Genomic DNA, 27611 nt, shown 5'->3' with positions numbered 1-27611 from the left:
CTCCTTATAAGGCACAGGCCCAACCTGGTGACAGATGATTGGAATATCCTCTGGAATGTAGCACATAACAATCCTCTAGTACAGTGGTTCCCAATGTTTTGAGTCTGATGTGCCTCACAGTCCTGTCAAATGCCCTCAGTTTCCTTTAATTAATGTCAACATTGTCACATTCCACAAATGTTCATATGTTCATTTAAACTGGATGTTGTATAACTGTATATAAACATGTTGCTACAATAGTTTCTTCCCACAGTTTAACTGTCATTTTGGGTCAGTTTTACTCAAGGCCAGTAGGTCTAATATTTGGAGAAACAGAAGCTGAACATTTCAGGCATTTATCCACTTCCATAAGCTATTTCATCCATTTCTTCACAATTTATTTTCCTTCAGCAACTACCTTATACGTTTAGGTGCATTTCTGTTTCTTTACTATGCACTCTGAGTAATTTCTAGCCATTTCTAGCAAGTTTCTACACTTTCTTTCTTTCATCTATCCATTTCATCTCAAACCAGCTCCATGACGTTTATGTCTGGAGACTGAGCTGCTCTTAATCATGTGAAACCTCCGTCTGGTTCTGTTCTCTTAGTGTTTTGGGTCATTATCTCACTGTAGGATCAACCCTGAGCAAACCAGTCTGCCCTCTTTTGTTGCTTGTCTCTAATAACAATATACAGAACCACTTCAGGGTTCAGGGTTGTAACATTATGTTCCAACACTGCTTTTGTACAGACAGTGTTGTTTTCAAAATGTGGACACTTGTATAATAAGTTGAAGTAACTCAAGGATTAATTTACTTGCATTGCTGCATGAGATATCTTAATCCTTGAAAAACAACAGATATCTATAAAATTTCAAAAAAAAATTTTTTTCTCCTTTTGGCTGTTCATAACTTAGCTTTGTACTTTTTAAGGTTATCGCCTGGACGTAAACTGCCTTAAATTTCAATCAGAAGAGGTTTAACTTTATTACATTTACACATCTCTATCTTCTCAGCTTACTCGTTAACCAGTCTTCACACCCTATCAATCAACACATGTTCATTTGTTACAGCTGACTCAGTTAGTATGTGGATATATAGTTTTCATCAGATCATAGCTGACCCACTCCACCTTTGCGATTACTCTTGGCAGCCGCACAAATACCCCAGGTTTGGAATCCCAGCTGTAGGATTTATGTATAACTTTTTTTTCAATCTTTGCATGCCAGCCCACATGAATACTGTACATTCACACACACAGCTATTTCTGGGCTGAAACACACAGAAAACAGCAGGCTTTACAGTAAAATGCATGTAGTGCTTTGTAGTGTACTTAGAGGGGGATTTTATAATTGGCATGATATGATATGGGTGCAGAGGAATCTGGAGGTAATTGCACAGAGTGATAACAGGGGTTTGGCAGTGTAGGGCTAGAGCCAGGGCCAGGGTTAGGGCTGGGCGGGCAGGATGTAGGGAACACTGCCATGCATTTCCGGAGTCTGGCTCTGGACTGCACAGTGCGGTGAAGGCTTCTAGTTACTGTATGCTGGCTCCCTCTTTTCCTCCCTCCCTACCCTCATACACTTGATCAAATTTAAATGTTGGAGTAGGTTATTATTGTGCCTTACTCTTATCATAATCAACGTCTGCTTAAGCATGGAGCAGTCATTACTCTGTCCATATACAATTATGTGTTTACATGCGTGCATCATGTGTGGATGCTCTGTTATAGTTTGATCCTAGATACTCATAATCCAGCACAGTATCAAATTCCAAAGCAAGAATCCAGAGTTTCCCTGCAAGGCAATAGTTTCTTACCACCACTGAGTGAAGGCAGCCAACCAAGTGGCAAAATGAATTTGAATGGAGTGGAAAACTGGCAAAGATAAATTTCTAACACAAATGATCAGAGCGTTCTGTTCTTCTTTTTTTGAAATAGATGTTTACCTATACTGTGTTCCGTGTTAAGGTTTTTCAAATGTGGTTCAGTTTCCAGTGATCACACTCTGACACGTCAGTCCAAACATACATTGTTTCTGCACAGCAGGTGCCAGAACTTTTTTTTTCTGGTTTCTCCTCATAAAGGACCAGTGAAACTATGTCAAGCACGTTTCCTGTGTTCTAGACATTTTGCCCTTTGGTTTAATTTTATGCAGACTTTTTTTGTCCTAAGAATGTGGTTTGAGATAGAGATGCAGCCTCCCGATGCCTGGAGAACCACAAGCAAAATCATTGCTTTCTGTTTCGTCAACGGTGTCCTTGTCATTGGGGTGGGGTCCACTGCTTCCTTGGAAAAGAAGCAAAGGTTAGGTTTTAGGTTTGTGTCTTCTGGACAACAGCAGGAGTAGGACAGGGTTCAGCTCATTTGAAGCGAGTGTGATTGACGTGCAGCTAGCGCTCATGGGACTCTGGCCCCACAGCGTACTTGTGCTGTTCCCCCCCTCGCCTTTGAATTCGATAGCATGTAATTTGAATGTGCTGCATCCAGAACCGCACACTAAGTTATATAATATGGCAAGCTTGGACGGGCGGGCTGATCCCGGGTTGGAAAAGAATCCTTAACTCTTTCACCAAGTAATGACAGTCAACAAGTGGTAGATAAAAGCTGGTAGTACTGCTTAATTGCCTGTGAAGTCACACAAGGGCAAGAAACCCTAGATGCTGTTTATTTAGGCCCTGGAAAATATGCAGTACGAGTTTTGCAGATGTTTGCGATATAGATTCAAAATTCCTGTTATATGCCATTGAAAAAAAAACTCTCATGCCATGAGATTTCCTCTGTGTAATTTAGCTTCGTATTCTGTTTGTTGTTACTCATTATGAAGCCAAGATGACATGGAACAGTTCTGTATGGGAATATCCACGTGGCTCTTGGATGTTCTGCCGTTTGTTCGTTGCACTCTGGTTGTCTCTTGGGTGATTGAGAATCCTTTTTTTCCCCTCATCCTTTAGTCGACCTATTCCCTGGCCTATAATAGATTCACCACCAAATGAAGTCTTGGCTATTTTGAAGATTGAATGCACTGCACATGCATAAGGAATCTCACATTGATCCTTCCTCCTAGGACCCATATCTTCACATCCTTTCTTTCCAAACTATTTCCCAAACTTTGATTATCCTGACTGAAGCAGTCATGTGGGGCATGAAAGACCTGTGTGTGAATTCCACTGGGCTTTAGTCACACTCTGATGAAGAGGGTTTGTTAGATCAGCCTCTCGCTCGTGGCGTTTTCAGACTTAAAAGTGCTATCACTCAAGGCCAGATTGCCTAATAGGCAGCATTGCATGGCATGTCAGTGTTGGTAATTTGTATATTGGTTCACCATCTGCTAGTTACCAGATGCCAAGTTGCACCAGAAGTTTTATGGCTATAAAAAAAAACGCTATTGTATTCCTTTTCCCTGAACTAAATCTTTTATTTTAAGTGGGTGATGATTTAATTCACGAGGCAGCCTTGCTTTCTATCGTAAAAGGTAAAACCTCCTCTCTTGCTCACGTGGTCTGCATTTCTTGTTTTTTTTTGTGGATGATTGATTGTGCGAGAGTGAGGTCAGTGCTCCGAAGCATTGCTCCTGATGTCATCCCACAAAGATGCATGTTCTCCCCTTCATTCCCCAAAGCGGGTTATTCTGAGAGGTGTACAACACTCTTTGAGAGGGACATTTAGCCTTTGGGCTTCTTCTCATCTGATAAAACAAGCACAGGAAATGTCTCTGTTAGCTGATTGGCCTTGTGTTTTTCTTTCAGCGTCCTCCCGCTGGGACCTCAGACGTGCACAGTGTGTCCCTGTGGCAGAAAACCACCTTACTCGTCTCTCGCGTAACAGCCAAATTAACTTTCCCTTCGCCTCTCTTCTTTTTCTCTGACACCAATCTAGTCTGCCTCAGCCCTTTTCTCCCAGAAATAAATGATTACTATAACGTTTGTTCTCACTTTACCCTATTTCTTCCCTCTTCCAGCTTTCCATTCTCCCCCCTCTGTCCTCTCTTCACCTCCTCCCCCCTTCTCTTCTCAGCCTATCGCCTTCCTCCCACAGCGACCCCCAAAACTAAACAAACAGTGCTAATCAAGGGCCTGTCATATCACCTTTTAAAAGTCCCATATTTTAGGGTAATGGGGAATTAAGGGAACGTGGAGGTAATAAGGTGATGTAAATCCCAGCGGCATGTGTTGAAAAATACCACTGAGTGTAAGCACATGAACGTTGAGGTCATATGTTTACACAGTTCGCAAGGTTAACTGCTCTATGAATCGAATGGGGGCGGGGGATAGCAACAGGGCAGCGTGCAAGTCAGTTATAAGCCTGCTGGATTTATGCTTGAGGCTAGAGAGGTGCTGCTGTGTGCGTTGTGGTGTGTACAGCAAACGTGAAGGACAGCTCAGAGAGTCCATGTTGGATGGCCGCCATCATGGGAGTGAGACTTGGCGTGGGCGAGATCAGGCTCGTATGTGGTAATGATGGAAGTGAAGACTTACCTCATACACATAAAACAATCACTGTGTCCTTACATGGGTATTCACATGAGTCAGATTTCTGTTTATTTCTTTGGAGAAGCTTCAAAGTAGTTTTTTATTCCATCCAGAGTCCTGGTGCAAAATCAATTGAAAACTCATTATACACAACTTATTAATATATTAATTCATATTATTTTATTACAGCAGTGACTGATTCTATTCTGGATTAGTCACTTGATTGTTATTATCTTTCAGTTCCAAGAGTTAAAAGTTACATCTTCTAATTGGTTGTTTTGTGTGACCAGCATGTTAAAGACAGTTATTTGATTAATAATATTATAAAACTGAGACAAGCAGAACATTATCAACAGTTTTTGCCCTGTATAGAAGGCATTATTACTTTTTCAACAAAACACTGATATGTTATCCCTTTTAAGTTGTCTTGTCTGAGTGACCATGGACTTTATATAAAGATGGATGACATGTCTCCACTTCCTTCCACTATTCATAAATAAAGCTGAAATATCTGATAAACAACTGCTGCCGTCTTCCTTATTTGGATATAGAGGCTGTGCAAATGGGAGGATATAGCCGAGATAGGGGGACCCGCTGTCGATGCATGCACTCGACCAATCGTGAGTCAGTCTCAGCTGTCAATGTTTCACATCATTTTTACAGCATCCATAACTTATTGAAATCAAACCAAAAAAAACACTTGAACACACATAAGAATATCCAATCTTAAAGAAAAATGTATTTAGTTTGGTCTCTGTCCCTTAAAGTAATTTACAGTCGGCTTCACCTTTTGGGGAGCAGCCATGTCGTCCTTCTTTATATACAGTCTCTGTGGTTGAAGTGTTTGCAACCAGCTGCACATCGAGCAGACATTAGCAACATTACCATTAATTTAGAGAAGTATCTCCTGACACCTGTCTGATGTAAGTCAAATATTTATACTTCCACATACTCTTGAGGAAATTATCTGACTCAGTAGCTCTTTAATACAGCACTATGTTTCCAATTAGCTTCTAACTTTGTCAGTCTGTCTTTTGGTGCTGGCCAGGTAGTGGACATCGGGTTTAGCAGAGTCTGGAGCAGAGAGTGAAACAACAGTTAACTTTCAGGGCGTGAAAGCAAAACCATGAGCCAAAAGACACTAAATGACACAAAATCTCTCTGTATAGCTGACACAGTTTGACACTGTGAGCCTGGCACCGCTATCTATTGCATCGCAACTGTAAAAATATTGATTATAGCAGCTTTAAATGGTTTGTCAACAATTAAAGTGCATAAAACACTGTTTCTTTCAGTTAGCTAATCATTTAATCAATTGTCTAGCCTCAGGGTGATGAATGTGGATCCCTGCTTAGTGTGGGCTGAGATACAATGAAATGGAGAAAACATTCCCCAAAAAGGACAATATGTGGAAATCCGGGCCACCACAGATAAGTGGATATAAGGAAAATACTGATGTTTCTCAACCCTTTTATAGTCTGGTATGTAAAGTCAGGAGCGCCGCACGTGTCCTATAGCAAGGCACACTGTCGTAAATGGTCTGTATCCATCTTCCCCACCTGAATAAGCAAGGGAGGCAGCAACGCAGTCTGAGGTCTGTGTCAAGGCGGCAGTCGGGAGCAGTGGTAATTGTTTAAGAGTGCATTTATAGAGTGTACTCTTTGTGCCTCCTAATCAGAAGCATACTCATGCATGTACATATGAGCCTGCGACGATGGCTCAGGAATGTATTACAAGCGAGCCGAGCAGACGGGGGAGTAAGAAAAGTGGGGAGTTGGTGCGCCACTCCACTGTTGCCATTTCTTTCCACTTCATGTCATGGCCGAGTAAGATAAGTGGTGTGTGGGGGGGTTGAAGATTAAGCTTAAGGCTGAAGATCAAAAGAGCAGAATGGCTAATGCTAAGCCATTCTTCCCTCAACACCAGTAAAACAATGTAGAGTATGTTAAGGCACACTTGCAGCACTCTCCTCCTGTGTCTTTGAGACATGGATATCAGCGATTTCTCAAAAAGAGCCAGAAATCCAATGCTCTCATCTATCTACCTACTGGAAACATGTATAGATTAAATCAGATTTTTGTGGATTCGTTCAGTATGCATTAGGTAATTTGTCAATTGCTCTCTCTGTACTCAAACTCAGGTCTGGCAAGGGCACAAGGAGAACAAAAATATGGTCTCTGAAAACCATTTTAATCAGACAGTGCTCCGCAGGGACGGGGGCTGGCACAGGAGAGCTCTTTACCTCATCAGAGATCTGCCAGTGGTGATTGGGAGAAACACTCAGTCAGGGTTTTATTGAATAACCCCGGCTCTGTACTGGAGGGGCTTTACTGTAATAGAGCAGCTCTACGGCCGCTGAGGTGACAGCCAAATGGTACTTATTAAACTAAGGGCTGATTCATACTGTATGCCCGTACTGCAGTTTAACCTTGTTGGAGGCTTATATGGTTTGGCTGTAATGCTGAAGTCCAGTCACATATTTTTTACGACCGAGATACATATGTGAACAATTATCCTCTGATCAGCCTGCAAAGTTCACAAATTTCCTATGTAAAAAGTCACATGAAAACAAGCTATTTTTAATAGAAACAGCAGCACATGTTGTTCTACTTTTAATTTAATTTGTAATATCCACTTGAAATCACAAGTTGAGATGAAAGCTTTCTCAGAGATGCACGTTAGCACCTTAACTGTATCATAACAGCTGAGATGCCGAGGTATTCGTGAATAATAACTGCCGGTCCCGTCATCTCTGCTTATTTACCCAGCACACAGCTCTCTGCACAAATTGAGCATGACGTCTAATGGGGTGTGAGCGTGGATTAATTACCCCCACATTTAGACTAATGGCTCCTTCTCTTCTGATTAATGGTGACACATGTCACACGGAGGAGCGCACAGCTTAAACATGCATAGTTTTATATCTTGAAATTGGATTGTATTTATGCTGACAGTCTGTTTACGTGACAAGACTTTGTACTGAAAATGATTTAAGTCATGTGATTATATTTAGTGACCTTTAATGACAGAGTAGTATTGCATATAGTGAAGGTAACTGTAACCACCTTCCAATTATCATGTACACATGCATGTTACAGTATATTAGTTGAAGGAATCAAGAAGTTGATGTTGGCCTGAAGGTTGAATATATTCTTACGTCATGTTTCTTGGCCAGACATGTTTTTTTTCACTGAGACTGAATAGTTTTAGGAAGGTTGTCGATGATTCATTGGTTCTGGGGTTGAATGGTAAAAATAAGGCAGAGTGTATAAGAGGGATGGGCTGGGGTACATATTCTGGCTGGCCTCATTAAACCTGCCTTAATGAGAAACAAAACACCGAGACACCCCCCCAGAACAATGGGTTCTTGTTATCAAAGAGTCTGTGTCCAATGTATGATGGAGCCTGGCTTGCGTCCCAGCGGATTTTTCATGAAACCCCGTGTGCCTAAGTCAAACCCTGAGCCCTGCAGTGCCACTCACTCCCGTGACAGCCACCTGGGAGACCACCTTGGAAAATGGGCCCCTATTAGTTCAGGTTAGACTTAATGACCAGTAATGGTACACTGGCCAAGCCAAACTGTGCAAGAGGGCTCCGGGCAGGCCGAAATGAAATACCAGTCACTCAAGCTCTGAACATAAACACAAGGTGGGTGGTGGGTGAAGGGGGGGGGGGGGGGGGATGGAAAGGTATGTCTGTAGGTGCCTGTGTGAATGAGGGCGTTCAGACGTGCATCTGTGTGTTGGAGAGCAGGGTTGACGCAGGTGGACGAGACAATTTGGAGGGAGAGGAGATGGGTGAAACCCCCATGGATAGATTAGTGTCTGGGGGGGAGGTCGGCCTCGGTTTTGGAATTATTCTCATTTAGCTTCGCTGCTTTGTGAATCAAATCTCATTTCCAGTTTTGCCATCAGCTAAAAAAAAAAGCAGAGCAACCAGAGAACCCTCCTAAGAGCACCGCTCAATTATTTACAATTTCATGGCTGTCTGAGATATGTGTTATTCTAATGAATTTAGGAATTAGGGGGCTTAAATACAGCACATGTATTATCCTCTAAAGCTGAATTTCATCCTTAATTTAGCAGTAAATTCAACATCATGCTAATGGTATTCAACAATTACTGTGTCTTCTGCAGTTTACATAAGTGTGTGGTCCGGAATTAGTGCAGGCATTAAAAGTAAGAAACACCAGCTTTTAAAATTATATAATGCGAGTCAATCGGCCACTGAATAAAATGACTTTCAGCTCCCAGGGAGAACGTGCCGCTGAGCTTCCAGGCCCGCAGACGTCAGACAGAGAAACATAGTGTAATCTACAGTTCAAGAGACAAAGACGGAGAAGAGAGAGATCTTTGTTATGTCTCATGCAGCTCTTGAGGTTTCCTGAAATGTCTGGCAGTGGATCCAAAAGTCACATAACCACAGTACGAGAGGAAGAATAGAGGAAGACATGGGATAACTCTCCAAGTCTCACTTTAAGGCTGAAAATGGCTCCTCTGCCTCTGTAAACTGGAGGTATGACGATCTCTGCTGTTTGTTCCGGTGGTCACTCGAGACTGACGGACACGATGAACACAGTTCAAACACACATGCAGCAAAGTGCTGAGTATAAAGTGTCACATATTACCTAGAATATACCCACAGATAAAAGACCTTGGTCTGGGCCTTTCACCTCGAGGGGGATTGACGGGGACAGAAGACGTGTACCCGTCCATGCTGGCTGGCGGCCACACTAATAATAACAGCCAGCACAGCCATGCACGAAAATGAGATCTGGTAAAGCTTGTGAACTTTAGCCCGGCAGAGCCCTGAAAGGATTTGCGGTATGAGGAGAGTGGAATGTATTTTTTGGAAGGAGAGGTGAGCTGCCTGTCACTTAGGGAATGTGCATCCGCTGATTCCAAAGCAATGCTAATGCTTTAATATCTTCGAATTTGATACTGCAAACCAGTGAAAGATGAAAGAAAAAGTCACATTTTCCACAGGGGTGTGATGTTTGTTGGGATTTCATCCTGGATGAAAGAGCGTCATATTTCTAATTCCTGGCATCATATCTGTCAACCAGTATAGGTGGACTGGGATTACTACTCCTGTATTCCATTGAATTTTTGTGCTGACTTCTGCAGAGCTCCTTTGTCGAGAGCTCCAGCTTTTTCTATTACAATCCTGCTCCTTCCTGTAAATATTACCCTCCATGTCCTCTTTGCTCCCTCTGTTTGCACCAGCTTCACTTGAGGGAAGCATCACTGTAAACATCCTGAAGTTCAATATTGAATTCAATCTCAACAAAACACACTAAAAGTATAGTGTTGAAATGTTTGACAGTGAGACAGTACAGTATAGATTCCTGCTGACTGTAGAGGGCAATAGATTATTGGACGTATGTAGTACATGCAAGATATAGGGCATAAAAATAAGAGAAGATTAAAATGTTTCACACTGTGCAGCTTATCAACAGTTGATGGTTTTAATGTAGTAATGTAGTAAAGGCAGGGGAATAGCACACTGACTAAGGACAATTTGAGTTCCTCTTAAATTTACAGCCGTATTTCTAGAGGCTTTAAGTAAACTGTTGTGATTTTATGTTCCACGTAAACACACTCTATGCTACATGTCCAAGTCCTAACAGTTAGCATTTAGAGGCATAAAATCCTGCTATACCGTGTCACCAGTGGCCTTGGATGTCTTGAAAGCCTCTTCTAAATAAAATGTATTACTATTGTATTTATGCAGAAGAACTGTTGAGTAAAGAACAAAAGGTAAAAGGAGAGAGAATAGTAGTGTTGCATTTGCCAGGGGGCCTGAAACATTATTCCAGATGAATATTAATGTGCACCCTATCAACTCTGTAAGGTGGTAATATGTCACTGATCTATTCACACGGATACTTTTTAGTATAGAATGTCAACTAAACAGTTTAAAGGAAAATTCCACACAACACCCTCAAGGTGATCTAACAGTGACAGTCAGTGTAAGCTAAGCACGTCGACTGCCTCATGCAGGTAATCGTTTCTTAGTCAATATCATTACCTCTGAAGCCCATTTATCAAATATCTGCAGCTTAGAGAATTGTTTTAGTTTCTACACCTTGCTGAGCACATCCTCCATTAAAAATCCTGGTCCTGCATCGATTCAGCGAGAGCATGTCATGGCTGCATGAATACACAGAGAGAGAGGGGAGAGTCATAGGATTAAAACAAATACCCCTGACTGTCTCTCGTGAAAAGGCTCTCTATTATCATACCTATTTCTCACTAGTGCGTATATGCAGCCTGGGTCTTGTCTGTGCGTTCCCTGCAGAATCCCTCATATTCTCCCTTAGTAAGACTGAGCTGAAAGCACCGTCAAGGGAACTGGACATCCACTGTGAGTAATAGACCCTCTCAGTCAGGGCATCGCTCGCCCACCCCCCACCACACCCACCCCTTAATCTCCTCCTATCTCTCTCCAGGAATGCAGCCCCTTATTTTGAAAAATACCTTATCATGTAATACCCGTGAAAAGCCTTGCAGCACACTTCAAAAAATTGGCCTTCTGCTGCATGATTTACCGACTTGTGTGTTAAAACAAGGCGAGAAAGATAAAGATTTATGGCATTTCGGTGAGATTTAAATAAATGTGTCCACTGTGAAAGTGGTTTTCTTTGTGTTTTCAGATTGGGTTCTGGTGAATGCGCAAAAAAGGCAAACTTGTGTCAGGGTTTGCACACAGCTGTCATGTTTTCAGCAGTCTCTCAGTGTGTGGGGAGATTGCATCATGCTTTTTAGCCTCACTCTACCCTCATGCATGTTTCCATGTAAGGTATGATGGGAAGACGTCCTCTCATAGTGTGGTTTGAGCCAGCCACATAAATCACTCTGCTGTTTTATTCTTTTTTTGATCTGTCCAATTTTCTCTCCTTCTTTCACCAAAGTGTAATTTTTCTCCGGCCACAAAGAGCCACACGTCCACCCTGACCGAAAACGTGGCTTTTACAGGAAGCATGTCACGAACGTTCAGCAGAACCATTTTCTTTGTTGCCTTAAAGAAACACATCAGGAACCGCTCAAGCTTTATGAGAAATATATTTTTATGTTCCACCTAATGTTCCCAGTATGTCATGTTGCAGCCGGTGTACCAGAGGCTGCTGGGAGTCTGAATCATGCTAATCACGTATACTTTTACACATTTTTGTGTTCGAGCCTTGATGCATATCCTGTGTGACTTACTCTTATTAAAATTGTGCACGTTTAAGACGTGGCCTGGGGGCCTTTCAGTCAGACACACTGGCTTTTTTCTGTGATTGAAACTCAGATCTTTCAGCTACACATTATAAGAACTCAACAGATTGAAAGAAAGCATGTTTTTAAGCATCACAGAGGTAATTTCTGTCCTGCTCCCTCCTGTTTTTACCCTTTTCCATTCGATTCCGCTCCGTTGCCATCACCTGGATAAAGTGTTCCCTCGCTGGAGTGTCGGCAGTAGCAGTGCTTAGACTAAAACCCGTCATATATCAGCACTCTGGTTCCACTAGTCTCCCTGGTCAGCTCTCTAGTAGCAGATTAATGTCCTGTTGAGGAGACACCGACTCCTGCCCAGGCCTCATTTACGCTGACAGAAGGCAGGTGTCAAGACGGGTTTGTCCTTAAGGAACAAGAAGAGACTGCTCTTCCCCTGGAAATGGAACAAGAGAAGGATGAGGCTGGGGTTGTCACATGTTCGTGTGTTCAGTCTAGAAATTGTAGTTTTAGCCTAGAACGAGGGAATAATTCTACTAATGCTGCAAAATGTCTCAGAGATCATTCAATTACCCTGTAGGAAGATGAGTTGTTTTTCTCAGTGCATTGAGATTGCAATCAGCTGTTTGGTCTGTGGCTTCATTCAGCAGCTGCCTGTCATTACTTATTTACAATCCTGTTTAATAGTCTTAAAAGATGCGACCGCAGAGACTTGGTGATGTTGTCCTTGTGCAGTCAACATAACTCAATGCTGTGTTTTGAGGGGCGCTCTTTAGAGGCGACCCATCAACAGGTTGTCTCACTTGTCGACACTTCGGTAATCAGCTTAATTTAGCATAAAAAAAAACAGGGAGCAAGGAGACAAAGAACTTTGTAAAACCATACGTTTTTTTTCTTTTTACCTTCAGGCAGAGTTAGGCTAGCTGTTGCTTCACGTAGCTAAGTAGCTTAATTTTGCGTAAACAAAGTACTAACCCGCGTTAAACCACAGGTTGCTGTTTTTTATTGTTGCGTCATTGAAGATAACAAATTAAGCTGTGTGTGTGTGTTTTTTTTGCCTTTGAGCATAACTAGGATTACTGTCTTTAAGGTAAGCTAAGCTAATTACTTGAATAATTTCTCAGTAAATAGTGTATATCATTGCATTATCACTAAACATGAGAATCGGTTTTATTGATTTAGTTTGTTTCCGTTACCAAGTGTAGCATAAATGTTAAAACTGTTTGTAAGCATGTTTAAAATGTAAAACTGATACTTTAACATGGATTCCAAATGTTCAGTGACATGGCAGCTCGACAGTTTTGTACAGTCATTCTATTTATCGCTTATGTGCTATATTTTGTTTCCTGTGAAATCACACACCCTCAGAGAAACGTTTTTTTGCAGTGCTGCAGTGGCAGGAGAATGTCAGAGCCGCTCCATATAGCGAGGGGGGGCTGGATAAACAAACTGTTTCTAACTTAAGCAGAGGACTGTGGTGTTTGAGACGGCTGCTTTTTCACCAAGAGGAATGTTCCCTTCCAGGGGGCTCCAATACAGAGTACGCTGCCGAGACTCTTGTATAGAGCTCATATGCGAAAGTGAAGAAAGCTTTTGTCTGTTTAAAAATGAAATGTCAGCGCAGTGCAAAGATCGATGTGCCTCTCTTTCACGACTCGTGGATCGTGTAGGTGTGTGCATTGTATGTGTACGTGTGTGCTTGTCCAACGGTGTTCACTGAGATGTCACGACAGGTCCACCATCACCATCAGTCATGCTGTTTTGAGAGGGAGCCAGCTATGTGGCCACTGTGTAGTGAGTGTGAGAGCTCTATCTCGCTGTGTACACAGCATGCAAGAAAACCTTCCTCTTTTTTTTCTCTTTTTTCCCAGTTTGGTTACGGGAAAAGGCAGCATTCTTTTCCTTCCATATTTGGTCATATGGAGCACCGCCAGTGAGCAGTAGCCTTTTGATGCCGTACAAACATCCCTATTTTGTGTGGGATTTGTACTTTTTGGAATGCCTTTTCTCCAATTCTGCCTGACTGTGGCTATAGCATCTGAACTTTTAAAAAGGGACACAAGCCTTTTAAAAGTTTAAGACTGGAGTGGAATTGTACTGGCTCTTGCTGCTCTCTCACAAAGCAGTTGCCCTTTTACAGTTTTATTTAATGCTTATTATGTGGTAGGAATCCAACTCCTAATGCAAATATCCCTCTTAAAACCAATGTTTAAAAGTAAGACAGTGTTTTATAGCTATTGTCTTTTCAGCCAACTGCTGCATTAACTCTTCCTGGTTCCTTTTGTAATTCTGTAAATTGGATCAGCAGCTGACAAATAAGAATGTATCCTCTTATCCCAGTGGTGAACTGTGAAAAGCCTTAAGTGAGATTCTGAAATTCGCTGATGCTGGATTTATTCATATCTCTGCAAAAGTGAAAATGAAGAAGATATATTTGCAGTTTAAATGGTGCTAAAAAGCTGCCTGTCAGACACCTGTGAGCTTCAGATGATGGATATGGCATGTTAGGGTAATGTTTTTCTTGCAATTTAAGTGTGACTTCACTTCAGGCGTGAGGTTTAAGGACACATAAACACACGCTCAGCCTGATGGGGGACGCTTGCTGGTGAAGTGCAGGTGTTTGCAGCTTTCACTCCACCGAAGGGAAAGGTCATAATACCCACAGATGTAGCGCAGCCTCAATTTTGAAGTTCCCGTCCATGTGCGGGACCAGGGGGGGAGAAAAATATTAAAAGAAAAGTGAGTCATAGTCTAAATATACAACAGATGACAGCTTGCTCAAAGTATAGTAAGGCTATCTCATTGACAGTGGAAAATAAACAAAGGATTCAAATATGCATCATGGCGAGTCATTTGTTTCTATCGGAGCAACATAAGAGTTTAGAAATAATTAAGTTACAGCCTACTTCCTAAAAGTGGGTTTGTCAGTTTAAAAGATAGTTTTAAGTATTTATTGACATGTCATTCTTTAGAGGGGTTGTAGCTGCATGCAGTTCTAAAAAAGATCAACTTGATATTGCTACAACAAAGTCCAACTCAACAAGAAACTCGAGGATTCAGTCAACTAAACAGGTCTTTAACAATTCAATTTATTTTGAGAATAACCTGAGAGCACACTAAATACGCTGCTAATAATACGGCGTAGTATAATGGGTCAGTGCTGAATCAGGAAGAGGGTCTTTAAAGCAGGTCTGTAGCTTTTCCCAATTTAGGGGCTGCATCCTTTGGAGAACCGCAAAGGCCAAACTGAAATGAAATTGCTCGGTTAATAGAGGATTTTGTATTTGCCTCACCAGCTTGCCCCGCCCTAACTGTTGCATCATTAGCTTCTTTTAGTAACTACACTTACTGCAGCTCAGTAACATGCATAATTAGCTTGTAAGGTTTATCACCGGTGTACATTGAATCCAGGGATAAGTTGTTAACCCAGCAGTGCAGTCTCTAGCCTGCTAGCACTCTGTAAAAAATAATACTTCTGAGGTATTCCATTCAGATTTCCTTTGCTGCGTTTGAGTGTGTGAACAGATAAACTCAGTCTGTCTGTCTCTGTGTATGATTCACACAGCACACAGAGATGTTACGGAATGTGAACCATTGTCTGGGAATGCAGGAGTCTCCTTTTTCTCCACCAAATGGAAACTTAACATCTTTAACCTTCAGGTCTTTTCCCTGTACTGATGGGAAATTTCTCCTGGCCTGTGTTTTTTATCTGATAGTCAGAGGGCAATTTAAGGATGTGTGTGTGTGTGTGTGTGTGTGTGTGTGTGTGTGTGTGTGTGTGTGTGTGTGTGTGTGTGTGTGTGTGTGTGTGTGTGTGTGTGTGTGTGTGTGTGTGTGTGTGTGTGTGTGTGTGTGTGATCGGCACATCTTAAGTCCTTAATGACAATGCTTCTGAGGCATTCAAGGTCCCAAGCCCAGTTTTTTCCCTAAACCTCAAAACTGTCAGCACATTATCCAACTGCATATCAATTGTCGCAGTGGTATTAGCATCTCAGGTTTGCCTATGAATACCGTCTGCTCATGCTCTATGAAAATGTACCTCATCCGAGCTGAAGTCACACTTTTAGAAATTTGTTTTGGGGGGAGTGTAAGTGGAAAGCAGATGGTATTGAGATTGAGTCGTGCTCTGATGCAGTTGGCCTCCTCATATCTTGCCCAGAATATATAGTTGCAGCTGAAGGAGCGGGGCTTTGACAACAGAGGCCATTGTGGTTGATATTCACCCTGGGGCATGCAGATGCAGACTCAGACAAATGCAGAAAGAAGCTTGGCTGCTTGGATACGGCTAAATCCTATAAAATTCAAACCCAGCACTAAGTGTTGATCATAGCCAACCAATCCCGTCTCTCTTCAGATTGTAGCTGAACACATAGCGTGCAGCTTTCGGCTATGCTGCTGCATTGTGGTCAAAGAAGGAAAAAAGTCTGTTAGCAAAGGGTGAAAGAGAAAGAGAAGTAAACTGGATGAAGAGTCAGCCCCTTCAATACATTTTATATATATCTGAGAGTTCAACAGTTTACTGGCAGCTACTCTTTTTAAAACTCTAACATTGTTGATATGGATTATGTAAATTAAGTTTATATATTTCAGTGTGACATTTGAATTAAAATAAGGTTATATTCAATTTGACCATAGACAAGCATTAATTTTGCAATAACAAGTATAAGATTAATGTAAACTATAAGTCCTTACAAAATAAATCATATACATAAAATCTTTTTAAAAAAAACACGAGTGGACCATTTGTGATCTTGTAAAGCTAAAACCAGGGGTACCATTATCCACATATGTTGTTAAATTCAAAACGTTATATCAAATTATTTGTGACAATTACAATATGACTTGCCTGTGTTTAGCATTAGTAAAATACTAATAGTTTAGCAGTTTCTTGCAGTGGTCAGATTGACAGGGCCTTTGTTGGATTAGAAGACGCAACTTTGAGTTGAATTTTGCGATCAGAAAGATATTAACAGGTTGAATAATTGATTTTCACTTTGGAACAAGTTACGAACTATACAGAGGATGTCAATTAGTTACTACAGATGAGAGATGAAGCTGAGCGAGGGACAAGCAGAGATGGGAAGGAAGAGAGAAACTCTTGACCTTGTTGTGCTAAAAACCTCCAGTGAATTTATGAATGCTCATCCACGGTCGCTGTGCAACCTGGGCCTGTAAACGTGTTAATGCTGCCGAGGCCTGGAGACACATAGCACAGAAACCCACAACCACAAGGCCAGCTTTCCAAACACAGGTTGTGATGGCTATCACACATGTACACACATTTACCGTACCATAAACACACATTTAGTACGAGCTGTGGTCTTGCATATTTGCAGTATTAGTATGCACTTGCATTCCGACACAAAGAAAAGCTTGCAATCATCAAGTAAAGTCGTTAACACATCCAAATGCACATTTACAAAAAAACACACATTTACAAATCTGAATACTGTTTGTTGAATAGCATTTCTAATGATGTGCACACCCCCACACACAGTCTGAACATATAAATTTGAACGCCCTGTCAGCCTACTCTCAGGAGACTCTTTACCCCCGCAGAAAACGTAAGGTTTACCCAACACAAACTGTCCCCAGAGCCTCTGCCAAAACAGCTGTTAATGTGTGCTACCTACAGGCATGCAGTATCTCTCTCTCTTCATTCCTCTCTTCCTCCCTGCTTTACTGCACAAGCTTTATCTGTGTGATAAAATAATCATAAAGTGATGGTTCTTTCTTTGCCAAAACACATTGCCCATCTATCTTTGCTTAGATAGAAGAAATAAACCTCAGTCTCTATCTCTATTCCCATAGGAGTGAGCCTCCTTTACCTCTCATTTAGTGTGTGAACAAAATGTGTGTTCATCTCCTGTGAAGTTAACATCCCGCACTCCCATAAATGGTCAACTTGCTGTAGGTTGTCCTATGGAGGAATGTTGTGATGATTGAACTCAAGGGAGATTTGTTCACATGTCCACTGCACAATTCCCTGGTCTCCAGTCTCCTAGATTTGACACTGAAAGGATATAGAAACATGGATGCAAACAATACAAACATTGAGCCTTGCAAATGCTTTCGAGGAAGGAAATGTATTCACCCCCTAAGGTCACACACAATGCATTGTTCGAGAATGTAAACATAAGGTATTTCTCAGAAAATAATTTTCTTGAAAGAGGATTTGTGGTAATTATTTCTGTGTGCATGACGGGTGAATCATGCTCGCCCGACTGACCCATGACAGCATTTCAAAAGAGGCAATCCTGCTGTCACCATATAAGCCTCAAATGTGCCTAGAGGGGGAATTGTATTTCCTGACCTAAATTTTGAGAATGGGTGACATATCATATATAAGAGGTGAATAGAGCTGTTGGCAAAATACTGAAATCCTGTACCTTGCTAAAACTTTATTTTCACATGTTCTCCACAGTCTTATTTTAGGCTTCTGAATACAGCCATTTCTATATTATCTCAGAGATATCTTGTCACAACATATTTCACTATAGCACCTATATTTCCATTACTGTCTGGTAAAAGAGTGAAAGCGGCTCATGAGGTCTTCAACATACCAACCACAGGTGGGCAAAATATTCCCTTCCCTTGATGTAAATGCTTTGAAATCCAGGCATTGTGCCCCTGCTGCTTTCACATTCCAGATTACTGGGATACTTCTCTTCACCTGGACACCTGCACAGCTGCAAGTACATAGCTGCTGGATGTTTAACCTTTCCTCTGAGCTCTAGACTAACAGTGTGTTCCCCTGGAAACCAAGAGGAGAGCAACAGACAGTGTTGTGCTTTTATTTGCCTGCCCTGTAAACCCATTGCTAACTAGAATGGCACACAGCCTAATACATACCTCTGACAAGGCCTATATTTCCCCAAAATGTCATAGATATCAGTCTTATAAATATGCCTGATTTATTTATCAATGGGATCAACCCCTTACCTCCTGAGAAATTGGCGAGAATATAAAAAAAGTAACACATTTCTAAATATGTTGCTATTTAAAAGAAAACGATATAACCTCCTAATTTTACAGGTATGTTACCCTGCTGATATACAAACAAACAACATCATTTCCTTGGCTGAGTTAATAATTAAAAATTGCAAATTGTCAGTGTTTTAACCAGAACCGTAATTTCCAATACTAAAAAAATTGAACACGTGATCTCTGCAGTGGAGTTTGTACGCCACTTCCTGCTTCTGCCAGCTGCACCCAACGGCTCCACCTCTTTCCTCAATAATGTGGAGGATTTGATGCCGTTGTGAACGTGTCTGTGCAGAGAACCTCCTGCTGTGTATGGGCGTGTGTGAAAGGCAACTGTGGGTAAACTCTGTAGCCAATTCTCACAATTTTACCCGCAGGTCATGTCTGAAAACCGCGTATGTGACTGGTGGGTAATTCAGCCATGTACAGATGTAACAAGTCACCATTGTTCCTATTATTTACCAACCTAACAGGCAAACACAATATAGTTTTTACTTGTTTATCTTAGCATTAATGCATTTCTCAAAAACCAAAGAGTCACTGCACACACGATTTAAGAGGAGCTCATTTTAACGGGCCTTGTGAATGAGTAATTTGGAGGCCCTTTCAAGTCACCTCAGCTAAAATCAGAGGTTAAATAGGAGCATTCCTCGCATAGCTCTATAGCCATAATGTGGAGAATAATGTGTTTGTCTAAAGGCTGTGAGGCGATGGCAGCTCACAGTATCACTGTAACAAATCTGACCAACGAGCTGCAGCATTCTCACAGAATCCTAAGCCACCGTAAGGAACATTTTACCAAAGCCAAAAATAGATGCACTGCTGGCTCATACCTGCTCCTCAGCCCAACTCCCAGACTTCTGCTTAATCTACTCTGTGACTCATTTGGCTGATAATGTCCTTTTGTTTTGCTGCTTTTAATTCAAGTCTCTGTGGGAAGATAGTGGCATTATAAGGTGGTGTAATCCCAGGATAATATCAACTTGGCTTTTAGGGCTTTTTTAGTGGCAGGCACTTAGACACTGGGTTCGGTGCCAGGGCCTGGCAGTCTCGACAGGTAGTAATTTGACTGGTAAATGTGTCATTATAGCCGCTGTGGAAGGTTGGGCGGACGGGGAAAGAGAAACAGGGGGAGGGGAGGAAAATAAGAGCGAGACTGTGTAAGAAACAAGTTGATGGATGGAGATAAATGATGGAGCGACTGGGCAAATGAGGCAAAGAGAGGAAGAAGAGGTCTGCAGTGGACAGGCTAAGTCAGGCCGACCTTGTAAAAAAGTCTGAAAATGTTACAAACTTGTGACTCGAGGTTGCTCAACTCTATGGAATGCTGTCTTTCTCTTCATTTTGCCTGTGTTCACTTTTGCAAAGTGTGGGTGGTCCCGTCACCGACGTACAGTTACATTACTACATCTTACCGAGGGTCTTTTCTGCTGCTGCTCTGTATGGTGCTGCCCCGTGCAGAGACGAGACAATGGGGCTGTGCTGCATTCAGCCCTTTTCAAACATCATAAATCTGTTTGAAAACGTAATTATTTTAGGGTTATTATTCACATAAAACCTTGAATAATATGATCCAGTTTGTGATTATTTTGTTGACAAACCTTTTATTTTAATTTACCTCGTGATCATTCTCTTAGTGTAAATAATGAGTCTTTAAAGTGAGCTATAACTAATTTTTGTTTAAAGTTAAACAGCAAATGAAAGCTTAGCCCTCTCAGCCGCATAAATCATGCATTATCTGCAACAATAACACAAATTTATATGCCGCTGTGCTTGCATTACTAATAACTTTGTCTCCCTTGGCGTCGCCGGTTCTCGGAAGTGTGTGATTAGACTGGTGATGTTTGGAGGCCTCGTCGGTTGTCGTTACTGCTCTCGTTTTGTCTTAATTAGGGTTTTATGAAAAGCCAGAGATCCATGGGGCAGTTGCCACCCTCCTCCTCCACCACCAACCACTCCAAGCTCGCCAGTTTCACCAATGAGACGAAGCACGCATCTAAACACAGAGTGGATTTTTGTGGTATTTAAAATATCTTCTCCCCCGCTCTTGCTGTGTTTTACAGTGTAATAGCAGGGGGAGGCAAGCCTGGGTTTTCTGTGCGGGTGCATGGGGGGAGGAGACTGGGTGAGACGATGCAGTGGGGAGGGCGAGGGTTAGCAGGATCCCTCGGAGTCATGCTTTCTTGTCGCATTTCCCTCCTGTGTGTGTTTCCTGCCCATGTGTACAGACCTGTGTGTCCTCTGTAGTACTAGAGGGAATACATGCACACCTACATCCATGTGTGCATGCACACGTATGCATGTCTTAGCATAAACAGGAACTCTTTCGCTCCTCCTGCCGATGAAGGGGGGGGGGGGGGGGGGATCCAGACAGAACACATGCTTATAACACACAGGAAACTGGGCTCAGGAGTCGAGTCATGTCCTGGTGCAGAGTTTAGCCAAGCTCTGACATGTCGATAAACAACACAGGAAAAGTTAGCGGCAGAGATAGGGGGAGAAAGAGAAACGGGACAGAGGGGGGAGGGAGTGAGGGAAAAAAATGAAGGAGGTCACTGAGGGATGGAGGGAGGGACGACTAGCAGGGAGGGCAAGGAACAAGTATTTGCCTTTTTTTGTCAGCTGAGGCTGGACTGTAGACGATTACTAGAAGTTGTTGCTTCGTGTCTCTGCTTGGAGAAGACATTGTAGGCAGCTGGTATGGTGTGAAGGGGAAGACATTGTGTGAAGGATAATTCAAGGTATGGCAGCCACTCTCACTTCTTTGTTACACATGTGTCCGACAGCACTTTTAAGCATCCTGTTTTCTGCCTCTGCTTTCTTCTTCAAGTGTATCACAACAAAGTGTTGAGTACTGAAACAGGACTTAGTTCTGTTCTGTCCTTTTATTCAGCAAGGTGTCATCAACCTTTGTCTTTAACCTTCCACTGCTCAGCTTGTGGCCTGTGTGTGTTTGCTAAGCTCCTGTGTACAGTGGATGTTGCCGGTGGTTTAGCTGTGATCGTAGATGTATGATGGGAGCCTCAGCTGCTCCTGGGTGGTCTCTGTCCTCACAGCGTAGCCAGTCACGTACCCTAGCGTGGTATTTTTAGCGAGAGCTGTTCTTAACTGATTGAGTTAACATCCTGTCTTGGCTTCTCCTTCCTCTCTTTTGTCTGTCTCTTCTTTCTTTCAATTTTCCAACAAAGTTTAGTGGCATTCATTGCAGCCAGGTTTTGGTCACCTAACTTAGGACTGTACATTAAGAGATATACCTACACACCTCTGGGCAGTACCATGTGTAGTCGGTTATCCTTTGGATTTCAACCATGGTTGGTTTGGTGACACTGGTGCTTTCAGGTGGTAAAAAATAAGGGAAACTGCTGTTTAATATGACAGCAAACAATATTATCAGTAAACAGTGAAGTAAACAGTGAAATAAACAGATGATTTTGATGAGGTCAAAGTATAAATTGCCAATGCTGGATTGCATGTATTCCTTGTTTTCTGTGAACAATTTGTATATTTGAAGCAGTCCGCCAATCTACCAATATAACTAATATATAGAGAGGTAAATACCTGATGTATATACTTTAAATCAACATGGCTGTGAAAATGCCGACCATTAATATTTCCAATCTATTAAATTTGTAAAGATATCTGTTAACCAGAAAGAGCCAGGGCTTTATATGACTGGTAAACCAGTATGTCTGCCCTCTCAAAACTGTCCACCCTCCTGAAATTGAGTAAATTAACATGTGTTTGTGTTCGATGATGTCATCCCACAGGGCACAATCATGGAGGAAATGGACTTTGAGCAGCGCCGGGAGCTTAGGAGGCAGAAGCGGGAGGAGATGCGCCTGGAGGCCGAAAGGTAAGACCCATTTAGTTGTCTTTCACTTATGTCTACAGATGCGTGCTCCGGGATTTTCTTGCAAAGCAAAAAGTGTTTAAACAGCGAGCCCTCCACAGTGGACTTATCTGTTGCTGGAGCCACAAAGGTCCTGCTGTCCAGAGGGGGCGAAGTAACTGTCATTTATAATCGTGTGGCCAAGGTTGTGTGAAGCTGTGGGAACAGCCTGTGTTGTGTAATGAAGCTCTGGATGTCAGTGCACAGCGTACCTCCTCTGAAGTTCTTGCCAAGGTGGAAAAATAGGCAGCCAGCTTTAATAGCTTGCACCCTCCTCTCGGTCTTTAAAGAAATTGCTCAGCAAATAATAAACTACGACTGGAAGAAAAAAAAAGGCCTGATAAGAAATCTGATAAGCAATGTGATGACCTTTAAGTGGGAATGTTCAATCATGCCCTCCCTCCCTCTTTCCAATTTTCTCTCCCAGATACCGGGGCTTTGTGAACCCCTTTGGATTCAATGGAAGAAATTGATTAAACTAAAGTTCATTTCAGTAAATTGAGTGGTAACACGCCAAGTACGGTAATCCAAAATAGTACCAAAAAAGGGGAGGGGTTTTATGTGGGAACTTGATACATATTGTGCCAAGGAGGCTTTTTTATTGGGCCTTTTCACAAAAGCCTCTTCATCCGTGGTGCAGCCCTTGCTTGCAATTAAGAATGAGGTTGATGTGGAGTCAGATACTGACCAAGGTCACTCGCCTTTTCGATGCATCTTGTGAGAAGTGTTCTATGACAGCCAGTTACTTCATCGCTGATGAAAAAAAAGTCTGATCACTGCTGAATTCCTAGAGGATAATAATTTTTTAGGACACGAAGACAAAGCCCTTTCCCTAAAGTTATATAGCATTTGTAATATACAGTACATTTGTCTCTTATTATGGAGATATGCTTGGTAATGATTCAGGATTCAGGTTAACCCATTCATCCATTCATTTATTCATGGAATGAATGCAAATGTACAACGTTCTCTTAACGGACAATTTGAACTTACTGAAAACCGTTGGTAAGAATGATAAAAAGAAAGAGAACAGAGACTGACCAGTACGTCCATATTTCTGATATTAACGCTCAATCATTGTCGACATGTAATATGATATTTTGGTTCCATTGTGCATGTCACATTTTGTAACAGTTGCTTATTTACACATCTAGCTGAAGCATCATCATTAATTTGGTGTCATGTTTCAGGAAACGTGGCAAATAGTTGTTCTCCTTTTTGTTCACCACCAACTCTAGAGATAATATCTAGCTCTTGAGCTTCTAAAGGTTTGTGATGTTCATTGACTTTGTCCGTCTGTCATTTGGATGCCAAGCAGGGAGTGCACTGTGGGTTTAACAAAGCTTCGTCGCTGAAATCAGCTTCCGGGGAAAGGCTGGAAAAGTTCTTGATGATAACAGCATTTTTGGGCTGACAAACCTAAAACAATGAGCTGAAAGGTCCTAAATAGTTGCATAGAGCTGAAGCTGTAGGGAGTGGGCTATTGGTCTGACTAATCCTTATTGGATGTGTGGTTAATAAAAAATAGTATGTCTAACTCAACATGGAGTGACATTGCTGAGACTGTTGGTAAAGACGTGGCGTTCTGCAGGGAACTATGACAAAAAAAATCAATGACCGGTAAATGCAAAGAAGTACGCCCAAGCCCAAAGTGTTGCTCCTGGAGGAAATAAGGCCTGTGCCAAAACTTTCATCTTTGTGATGACCAACCAGTCAAGCATAACCATAGCTAAGAGCTAAAACCTTTGCACCATGAGACAACTTCCAAGAACCATTGAAAAGCAAGAACCAGTCAATTAAAAATTTCCGTACCAGTTATGCAATGTTCTTCTTCTTGGTATCTTGTAGTTTTTACCTTTTTTAAACTTTCATCCCAGACGCACTTTAAATAGCTGATTGAAGTGGAGGGTAATTCTGTTGTTATATTTCCTTCATACAACCCTCCTGAACCCCCTGCTGCTAGAATTATTTATGCAGTTTTGGAATGTTTATGTACATGGAGAAGATGGAATTTGGCAGAAGACGTAGACTAAGTAGAGCCGGCAGAGACTCGATATGAGGCCTGACCGACTGATAGACAATATGGACCAACGAACAAACAAGAGTTTTGACTTGTGAGCATCTTCCACGTTTACATTTTAAGCTCGGCAGGAGTTTGCTCATGTTCTGTTTATTTGGTCAGAGCAGCAATAATGTCAGCTGGCAGGCGACATGCTGCTGATGCTATGGATAAATGATTACATCTCCCCATTGTTTTCCTTTCTGCCAATATATTGAAACAATCAATATTTACATGCCCCTCTTGGTCAGACTTGTCAAAACCACATGTCGTCTCATTGGCCGGGTTCCATTCAACCATCACTGAGCGGGCTGTGAGAAGCCGGAGAGTGCAGGGAGAGTGTGGGCCCATATAATAACTGCTGCAGGAATGCCAAATTCCTGGCTATTATAAGTGTTTACTGGCCAGGTCTCCATGAGCTGTTTCCTACATGCTGGGACACTGAGATTGTCTGTGTGTGTGTTTGTGTGTGCGTGCATTCATCTGTGTCTGTCTCATTTTTGTTACTTCTTCAGGAGCTGGGCATAAACACTGACCTTGTCAGGACCAGTAGACCTCATGGAGACCACGGCTCAGTCCTAATGAAACTAAATAAAGTTTCTGAGGTTCTGGTGAAAGTGAGGGATATGGTTTAATGTACATAATACAATTAATGTAAATCAATGCTTAGTCCTAACAAGAATAGCTGCACAAACCTGTGTCTGTCTGTCTTTTTTTGTGTGAGTTGTTTTTGTGTCTCAGTCTGTGAGACTAGGCTCATGCCTGTGTGGGCTGTGCATGTGCATTGCGGTTAGGATGAGCGTGTGCATGCAGTTAAGCTTGTGAATATTCACATTCGTGTGCATGTGTGTGTGGATCAGCATCAGGTGATGATGGCTTGACAAGTTCCCTTCACTTTTCAAGTGTGTGTGTGTATGTGTGTGTACATGTGTCTGGTTTTCTGTCCCACATCACTGTCAGTTATTGTTGTAAGATAATTACCATTGACATTGAGGTGCGCAATTGGCCTCAATATCCCTGATAGTTGTATTTTTTAAAGACACACAGGAAAAGTCCTGCTCTACTAAGGTTTCTCACGCTCATGTTCTTCAATTACCCAGTCCGTGCTGCTCATCAGTGCTTTAGTATGTTTCTGTTCACTGAAACACACACTCACTGACATGGGAACGTCTTTCTTTTTTCCCTTCTTTTTTTCCAAAGAGAGCACATGGATGGGGAATTTTCCCAGTCAATTCACTGACCAAAGGGTATTTGTGTCAGCTAAAAAATGTCTTCTGTTACAGTGATAGATCGTATAATTTACTTTAAAAGAAATAGGGTTAGGGTTAGGGTTGGTACTCTCTGTAAAAAGCAGCTAGAACACTGTCCCAGACTTAGCTGCAACAGAATACTTACACATTGTTCATATATCGATGATACTGTATTCTCTATAGGCACAAAGGCCTGTTTGCCTCTGTTCACAGTCTTCGTCAGGTAAGCTTTTTATATTTATCATGCAGAAATTAGAGTGACTAAGATCTACTCATCTTAGTCTCACCTAGAAAGGGAATAAGCTTATTTCCCCACATTTCTGGCTTTTGTCTGATCTGCAGTTATAGGAACATGACATCCGAGTAAATGCCCAAACTTATTTTGTCAGACTTGATGCTGACACGCACCTTTTCGGACACCATGTTGTGAAGATCATTGAACTTCCAGGCGTTGATGCGTAAATAGCCATGAACGTTTCTGTACTTATAGTTTTTAACTTCTTGGGAACAACATGCAACAGTGATATCTTTTTTTACTTTGCATTGTGCAAGATGCAAGGGATCTGAAATGTTCCATCAAAGACAAGTTTGACATGGCAAAAAACTTCCTGGTGTGTGTTGTGTTTCCCGCTTCCGAAACATAAATACAGAAAACTTCTACTGAAGTTTTTTAGTGAGTTTAAAAAACCTGCTTCTCTGCTGCCACATCCTTTCCTCATCTTTTACTTTCACCTTTTCCCCCTCTCTCATCCTCTCCCTGATCCTTCCTTTTGACAGGTCATATTCTTCCCCTTTACCATCTGTCTCATTTCCCACATCTTGTTCTCAATCTCATCTCCTCTTCCTCTCTCTATCCATTTCTCCTTCTGCGTCCTCTCCAGACCAGGAAGGGCTGAGGAAATAACACCCATCCTCCGTGAATGAGCCATGCCGAGCGATCCCCCGCCCTGAGTGAATGGACCGTTCCAAACATGACCCAGTCGTGCATCGTAAACCTTTTGGATTTGACAGGAGGAGACAGGGAGATACAGATAGAGAGATAGAGATCTGGAGGGAGAGGTTTATCCATGTATGCCAACTTTACATTTACCACATGGGCTTGGAGAGGATTTAAACTATTCTTGCAGATTTTGAAAGCCTCATTTTACTTACTGTGGTTTACTTACTGCTTCATTCATCTGTGAGTAAGAATAAATGCAGTCTGGGGGAATTCTCTCAGAGCTAACATTGTGTTTTCTTGGAGGCGGCCCAGCAGAGAGCAGGGCGGGGGGGAGAGACAGACGGGGTACGATGTGGTTCTTCGGGCCCGCGTTAGGAAGGGAAACAGTCCAGAGAGACCAGCGTGGGAATGGGTCAGCATTTCTGACAGCGCAGGCCCCCACCCTCTTTCCCCTTCTTTCTCCCCCCCTCCCCCTGTTCACAGCAGCTTTTCTTTTCTCTCTCTCTCCTTCTATCTTCATCTCTTTTTTTTTACTTTTTCTCTTCGCTCGCAGGGGAGGGGTGAAGAAGTCTTTTCTCATGGGCTTCTCCCAAATTGTTTTCACTGCCATTTCTGAGATATTTTGCTGTAAAGAAAATATTTGGACATATTTCCTCTCTAATAGGCTCAATGATGGCGATGCTTTGTGTGCCTGTTCTTTCTATGCAGATGGTCGCTTTGTGAATGCAGAATACTGCCTTAATCAGCTTTACTGTGCTATGCAGCATGTGGAGACTGAAGAGAATGAGGAATTTATGCATGTGTAGGAAAACTTTTAATTTCCT

General features: G+C 42.0%; 1 protein-coding gene across 4 annotated transcripts in view; it reads left to right on the top strand.

Annotated features, from left to right (window-relative positions):
* The window catches only part of cald1a (caldesmon 1a), a 50363-nt gene that overhangs the window by 1477 nt on the left and 21275 nt on the right, over nucleotides 1-27611 (top strand). For 3 of the 4 annotated variants that reach the window (XR_009678228.1, XM_061070735.1, XM_061070733.1), the window contains exons 1-2: nucleotides 21278-21390; nucleotides 22417-22502. Coding sequence is in view for 3 of the 4 variants with exons in the window: in XM_061070735.1 (XP_060926718.1) it covers nucleotides 22426-22502 (77 nt within the window). In the remaining variant the exon portion in view is untranslated. Of the gene's footprint in view, nucleotides 1-21277; nucleotides 21391-22416; nucleotides 22503-27611 lie in introns of those variants that run through there. The other variant, XM_061070734.1, reaches the window with a different exon arrangement.

Source organism: Limanda limanda, chromosome 1 (genome assembly GCF_963576545.1).
Source record: "Limanda limanda chromosome 1, fLimLim1.1, whole genome shotgun sequence".
Lineage (NCBI taxonomy): Eukaryota > Metazoa > Chordata > Actinopteri > Pleuronectiformes > Pleuronectidae > Limanda > Limanda limanda.
This window is presented reverse-complemented; position numbering and strand designations above follow the sequence as displayed.